Source organism: Poecilia formosa, unplaced genomic scaffold (assembly GCF_000485575.1).
Source record: "Poecilia formosa unplaced genomic scaffold, Poecilia_formosa-5.1.2 Scaffold57, whole genome shotgun sequence".
In the NCBI taxonomy this organism is placed as follows: domain Eukaryota; kingdom Metazoa; phylum Chordata; class Actinopteri; order Cyprinodontiformes; family Poeciliidae; genus Poecilia; species Poecilia formosa.
The window spans coordinates 2,376,773-2,384,508 of record NW_006799996.1 but is presented as its reverse complement, the minus strand read 5'-3'; the positions used below and the strand labels follow the sequence as shown (position 1 = coordinate 2,384,508).

Genomic DNA, 7,736 nt, shown 5'->3' with positions numbered 1-7,736 from the left:
CTAATGACATATTTAATAATTTTTTTGATCCCAGGCTTAGTTTATGGACTGTAATGTGAAATTAGGCACAATTATAAGTCTGGCAGTTTGTTCACCAAGTTACTGTGCTCTCTGAGAGGATCTGTAAATATTTGACATTGTTCCATGTTTATTAGACATTAGTCTCTAACAAAATGTGGATCATCTACCAGGAACACTGTAAAGAGCATGAGTTTCTGTAGTGTAGTGGTTATCACGATTGCTTCACATGCAAAAGGTCTCTGGTTCGAAACCAGTCAGAAACAGATTTTGCATGTTCTATTCATCACAGGTGTTTACTAAAGGTCAACAAGGGTTCTGTGGTGTCATGGTCTGTACTCTGAATCCAGGCATCTGAGTGCAAACCTCAGTTGAAATTGTCATGTTGCATCTCACATCATCAACTTTGGAACCTCAAATTGAAACAAAGCAGAGAAGTTCAGTTCCTGTAGTGTAGTGGTTATCATGTTTGCTTTACATGCAATAGGTCTCTGGTTCGAAACCAGACAGTGGTTTTTGTAGGTTATGCATCTCTTGGGGTGCAGTGAGACAACAAGAGCCTTCCTCTTTTGTGATGGTTCATTTGCCAATCGACTTCAATGTAGGCTTCTTTGAAATCGAAGCTACTTTACTTCAATTACCAATTAGCAGTTCTGTGGTGTAATGGCATGGCGTTGCCCTCAGGCAACAAACCACATTTCTGTACCTCACGTTGCTCCTTTATTTTATTTTTGGGGGTTGATGATTTAAAATACATCCAGACATATTTTTGTCCAAATATAAGAGGTATTGAGGTTCATGTGACCTTTTATTTANTTATTTTATTTTTGGGGGTTGATGATTTAAAATACATCCAGACATATTTTTGTCCAAATATAAGAGGTATTGAGGTTCATGTGACCTTTTATTTAGAAGAGAAACAGTCCTTTGAAAACATGAGGATCCACTGTACAACCATTATTCCATTGTTTGTTTATCCTCAAAACTGACTGCAGTCCCAAAGGGTGAAGAGCTGGTCATCAATGAACAAATGGCCCCATTCCAAGGCAGGCAAAGACTGAAGCAATACCTGCTAAACCCAAATATATGGGTCTGCAGGGTACTTCATATGGCTGGTGCAGATGGTGTTCCTTACAACTTGAAAATCTACACAGGGCGAGCCGTACAACCACCAAATCTACCAGATATGGGAGCTGGTGGAAATGTTGTCCTTTGCTTGGCTCAAATTTTACCAAAAAAATCAGAACTACAAACTCTTATAAAAAGAACCTGCAGCCCTAAATCCTGTCACTGATGTGAATCCGGTCGCTACAACCCATAGATAATCAGATAAACAGATGGAGATTCCCAGGTACGCCAATAATCAGGTGCCAAAAATGTGATATACACTCTTTTTTACATCAGCAAGCAATTCCTTCCTGATGTTTAACATATAATAGAGAAAAAGACTGATTTCAACATCCTTAGTGATTCTAACTCTGCCAAACATACACATGTACAAACACACAAATGCTTGTTTTAGTAATTTGCGCAAATGTACCATTCATTAATGAAAGTAAGTTGTTTATTTTATATTTGGTGAGTTGGAACCATGTCTGATTTATTTTTGTCAAAAAAAAGTTTTTTTATGAATATAGTTTTTATTTTATTTGTATTTCATTTCTCATAAACACTGTAGAAATCTTGGCGTTTTAGACCCCTTGTAACGCAATGTTGCCCTGAGGCAACAAACCTAAACCCGGTTCCGGGAGGTGTCAGGGTCCGATTTTATGATTGATATGTAATTAAGGGCCAACAAGCTCCCAAAGAATGCAGGAAAATATTTTTTCCCCAAAAAAATAAAAAAGCCATGGCATAGAGGGTTAAATTAATATTTCACAACACCAGTACACTCAAAAAATGATAACCAAAAAGAAAACAAAACACACCGCATGCAAGCAAACTGATGACACCTTCCGTTTGATCGTCATCACAGATGAGTGTGTTTATGTGCGGGTTAAATGCGCGTACATCAGTCGACTGGCTCGGCAGTCGGCTTTGCTCTAAATAAGCGATAAAGACGGCAACAACAGCAAAGAGCCGTGCCAAATCTGTAATCCCTTAAATTCCTCACATAAAATGGAAGATATGTAAAAACTGTAGGACATGTGCCCCTCCAGGCAGCAATAGAACAAACCTCAGGATTATGTACCACTGTGTTTCTAATGAGATGAGATAATGAAAACTTAGAGGTGACGTGGGGTCCTGCTGTCATGTGGAATAACTTTATCTGGGTCGTTTGAAGCTACGCTGCCTTCATTCACCCCCTCTGTTCCTAAGCAATGGTTTCTGCCTTGCAGCTATTTGCTCGTATTGTTGACTTTTCAAATACAGGCAATAAAGGAACATTAGAATGAACATGCTGTCTAAACTATAGCATCTGCCTGCTGTCACTGTCTCTGCCTGTTAGTCATGTAACCATAATCAAAATCAAACCCAACAGTTGGGCTTTTCAGGTTTCTATGCGTTTGGTGCGTATCTTTTGAGCTGGCTGCTGTTTGTCCATCCATTCCTGTCTACACAGCCAACAAAAGCAGCTGAGGACACCGAGGAAAGGACTCGGTAGGTGTTTAAAATTTTAATACATCATCCCCCAGCTCCCGAGCAGCACAATGTATGCTGGATCCACAAAAAGAGAGGAGGAGAGAGAGCGAAAAAAGTTAAGTTGAACTAGATCTGAATGTTTCATAAGGAGACCGAGCCTGAAGCATAAGTGAGACTGGCATTAAGAGCGAGCAGTGGGAGAGACCGAAACAGAGAGAATGTAGAGAATTCAGATGTTTCCTCTGATGTGAATATTACATGTCATTTATCTCGGCAAACTGAAGATGTACAATAGCTCTTATTACAAGCCCTTTTCTGTGAAATGTCTCTCCTCGGGAAAATCAGAATGCATTAAGGAAAAAGGGTAAGGAACATGCAGCTCTAAATGAATCCTCATCTGTCTGTCAATACGGATCAACATCCTCCTGCTGGCTCCACACTTTTTCCCATGGTTTTAAATGAGGACTCTACGTTTGGTGTCTGCACAACTAACCACACAGGAGGCAGGATCCACAATAAGCCTGTGTGTGTTCGATTTTGTCTAAATTAAACTTCAGAAACGGTTACATAACACAAACAGCATTACAAAGGATTAAAGCTCTTCCTAATTATGATAGGAATATGATAACAAAGAGGCTTTTATTTATGTTTTGTTCCTGAACTTCTTTGATTGTGTTACCTCCTTGAACTGCTTTAAAGTCGGAATGAAAACAGAAATGAATAGAATAGCTTTTCTTTGTTCACTTTAGCGCCTTTCAACGTAATGCTTTCTATAAACCTGCCTAATAAAGTGCAATAGATAAACAACTTAATCAAGCCTTTTAGGCGAAGCAAATCGATGTGAGTTACCTGCGCAGCAGCAGTTTGGGATGGTTCTTGCTCTCCAGGTTGCGGTCGATCAGGTCCGACAGCAGGTGTTTGAGAACATCAGTGGCGTACTCCAGACGCCCCTGCAGGGCCGTCATGATGAGCGAGGCCACGTTGCCGCGGTCCCTCATGGAGAAAGAGCGCTGCATCTCAAGCGTTCGTATGAAGGTGAGCAGGAACACTTTGTTGTTGATGAGCTGACCAAACAGCTTCAGGGCCTTCTCCACATTCTGCTGGCCGTTGCCCGACACCTGAAGACGAAGAAGGAAACACAACACATGCAGAGGTTAATGAGAACCCAACGTTATTCCCTGGTTATGACTGATAATAGAGCAATTTCTTCCCAACTATGGTGCGCTTCATAGTTTATTGGGACCAAGTCTAATGAAAAAACATTTTTCCAAGGGCATCAAAATGATCGCTCATATTTTTAAGAGACTCAGTTATTGACCACAGTCCCAATAGAAAAGCATTGTGTCTTCAGTAAGGCATTTCATTTTCAGTCATGTCATGATTTCAAGAAATAAATCTAACAATGAAAAGAAATTTTTTTTCCAAGTTTGCATAAATTATTTGATGGAGTTCTTTGGATGGAAAGGTCTGGCTGTATGATTACAGTAAATGAGTAAGTAAGTTAGTAAAACTTTATTTATATAGCATTTTTCAAAGTGTTTCAACAAACAGAATAAAAAATACACAGTAAAATTAAACAAAAGCCGATTTAAAAAGATAGGTTTTTAGCGGGACTATCAGTAAGTTTTAATCACAGGATCTTTAGGCCCTGAAGGAAGTGAAGGAAAACTTTTGATGGAGCCATTTCTGCTTTTAAAAGTGTGTACTCCGAGTTTTTCTTTTCAGTAGAAAGTACTCCTGGCCCTCTGCATAGCTTTTATTTTATTTTTCTTGAATTTTGCCTCTATCTGAGTTTCTGCATGTCTGTGTTTCATTCCAGTAGAAAATACATCTGGGTGAGTGGTTCTTTCTGCCTGTTCTTCCAGTTTCAGTGCTGACAGTCCAGTGACGTGAGGCTCCTGACTCCTCTGGAGTCAAATATTAAAATATATTAAACCTAAACAAACGTTTATGTTCGAGTTTTGACCTAAACTGCCACATTACTTATTTTAAAAGCTCTTAATTATGCTCTACTCAATAACAAACAAATAATTTAATGGCAAAAACACACAAAAGAATAGTCATTAAAAGATCAAAATTATTATCTTACTACATGTGTTTTTATTTGGTTTTTGTTGGTTGAACTTGAATTTTGTTTTCATTAAAACTGAAAATGATCTCACCAGCCTGCGTATGAGCATGTGACCTATCCTCCTCCATAAATAACCCTGTAACTCAGTTGTAAAATTCCCTCTTGTTTGCCGTGATGTTTAAAAATTTGCCTGCATTAATAGAGATAATCACCAAGGAGGAGGGCTGCCATGCAATGGTTCTATTCCAACTGTATTTTTTTTGTAGCTTTCCGATTGTTTTCAGTCTTTTCAATGCACAGAAGAGTCGCATCTGTTGCCCGTTGTGCAAATGGGGTTCAGCACTGCCCCCTATCAGTGTGGCATGGTACTGTTTGCCTCACTTTCCCCATTTTCACAGTGCCATCAGTGGCAGTGAGACACAGTTCATCACTGCCTGGTCCTGTAGTTCCTTCCATGTATTTGAGCAGAAAAAGTGTAAATTCAGCAATTTTGATCATGAAAATGTTGAACTGGACTTTCTCTTTGTATGTACATCTGACTAAATGATTATGTTATATAACTGACCTGGATTGAATTGTACTATATATATTTTATATTGGCACTGAATGAGATGGGGTAGTAATTCTTTATTGTATTTTTTCCATACCCATCTACTGGTTTAAAAAAAGTTTGAACTAAGCCCGACTTAAACCACTGCACAAATGTTGATCTTCAAATAAGATATGGGTAGCGATTATAGATCTCCTTACAGCGTCCTTATCTGAACGCTGTGCATCCCACTAAATTAAATGCTGCAAATATCTGGAGAACCAAAGTCATTTCCCAGCCCTGCCATCCCCCCGTGAAACGGAGCAAAAAGTCTTAAACGGACAGTTTTTATCTCAGTGGAAGAGTCCACACTCCTACTTGAGGAGTGGGAATTATTCACTTCATTACCCCTCATACTGCAGCCACTGGTGGATGAAATAGCAATGTGCTGGGACCCTGTTTTCCATGAGGGAGCCATGAGTGTGTGTGTGTGTGTGTGTGTGTGTAGTCTGGCCAGCAAGACTGACTAAGCATGCGTGTCAGACCACAGAGTAGGAAGCATAACTGGCAGACTGGTATCCTTTTCTCCCACTGAGCAATTCTGTGGTTATGGAGGCTACGCTACAGCAGGGATGGTGACATGAGACACACTGCTCAGCTCTCCTTGTTTCTTTCAACCTTACTCTAACCCTCCTCTGACATTTTTTAATGCATTAGCTGCCTTTGTGTCTCAGTTATCTTTCTTCCTATTTTTTTTTTTTTTGTTCAACTTCTGTAGTTTGTTACCTCCAGTTCTCTCAGGACAGGATGATCCTCAATGCCGGGGAAGAGGACTCGCATGGCATATGTTCTGTAGTCCAGATGGGGGATACCGGCCCTGTCGAGGTCACTGGTAAGCTCATTGATGTCTGTCTGCAACTCTGCAAAGGCTGGTAGAGAGGGAACAAAAAAAACAACAACTGAAAAACAGACCATTTTGAGAAATGCGTGAGAAATGCATCTTAGAAATAAAACTGCTCCTTAATCCCCAAGGACCAAATAAGAGAATCCTTCTTATCTTTATGGTGCTTACTGCCCGCATGATGAGGATGACAGAAAGCTCAAGATCATCCTCACGTCAGAGGATCTCAGCTTTTCACATCTCTCTCTTTAAAAAAACTACACACTCTCTCTTTCACAAACACACACACACTTGCGTCTATTTTCCCAGCTCATTTTTATCTCCCAGACAATAAATTGGCTAAAGCAAAGGCCCCAAAAGATTGTGTCGTCTCAGTGTGAGGCTGCAGGTGAGTGCCAGTTAATTGGCTCCATCCTGACTCAGTCTCGTTGAGGCCCAGGGCCCTTCTGCTCGTCTGGGCTGCCCTTGGGGAGCCTCCCTGCCTGTAGCCTATCACATGAACAGCAGCGGTCCCCTAACACCCTTCCCTAAACCCAGCTATACCATCTTAGTCCTGGTCTCCTGGCCTCACAGTACCCCTGCGACTTGCAGGGACTTGCAGGGGAACCTGGGCACCTATCTAAATCCGGCCTGCGAGGCAGGACTCTCCTGGTCGCTGCTAATGGTTAAAACATTAATCTTCTCCTTTCCCTAGGCTGCCTGTGTGATTCTCTCTGTTTGCCTCCTCTGTGTCTAGCCGCCTGTCTGTCATTTGACAATTGCTCACATTTTTTTTCACAGCTTAATAACACTGGGGGAGCTGGTCAGGCGGCGGCTGGAGGGGATAGCTAACAAGGTTTTCTCTGGCTGATCAAATCCTCTGGATTGAGCTAATTTTGCCATTTTAATGAGTGGCTATACTGACCCTTCCATTACTGATTGTTTTGTGCTTGTTAACAGTGATAACTGGAGGTCAGGTGGAGGTGATTAGGAGTACTCTCTGCATGCAAAGAGTCAGAGTTCAAATTAACTACTGGGACCTATATTTATCCTGAAACACAAGGGACCGAGGAGTGTTTGACAGAATTAAGCGCCTAACAATAGAGACACTTACAATCAATTTCACAGCCTTTGGAAGATTATTGGATGTTCTTTTTTGAGTAAGGCTCAGTTTTGTTTCTAAAAGTCAGAGGTCAGCATTGTGTGGCTAAGAAGATTGCACAAAAATTTTATGAAAAAAAAAGAAGACATTTTATATCAAGCCTTCACAATACTGAATATCTTGACACTATGTTTTAAAAAAGGGAATAGTCTAGTTCTTTATGGAGTCATGTTGGGGTTACTTGGACTAGACCAGAGTTTTTCAAAGTGGGGGCCGTGGGCCCCTGATAGGCCAAGAGGGGGTGAAGGAAAGAAAATATAAAAAAAATAAAATAAAATAATAAATCAAATCAAAAAACTCAATCCAATAATTTTTCTTATTATATGTGTTTTTCAATTATTCATAGAAAACATGAGTTTAAATAATTAAAATCTGATTGTGTATGGGTAGCGTAGCAAGCATAAAATGAACAAGTTTCTGAAAAAAGAAAAAACAACCAGCAGCCAAAAAACCCTAAGAAGTCATACAACTAAAAGCAAAAGTAATGAAGCAG

The 7,736-nt window shown here is 40.2% G+C and overlaps 1 protein-coding gene across 1 annotated transcript in view; it reads right to left on the bottom strand.

Moving 5' to 3' along the window:
- Window positions 1-7,736, bottom strand: part of plxna2 (plexin A2) — a 221,762-nt gene that overhangs the window by 40,273 nt on the left and 173,753 nt on the right. Inside the window, exons 21-22 of the mRNA XM_007553638.2 lie at window positions 5,988-6,130; window positions 3,451-3,719 (exon numbers count right to left, since the gene is read on the bottom strand). Coding sequence (XP_007553700.1) covers window positions 3,451-3,719; window positions 5,988-6,130 — 412 coding nt within the window. The remainder of the gene's footprint in view (window positions 1-3,450; window positions 3,720-5,987; window positions 6,131-7,736) is intronic.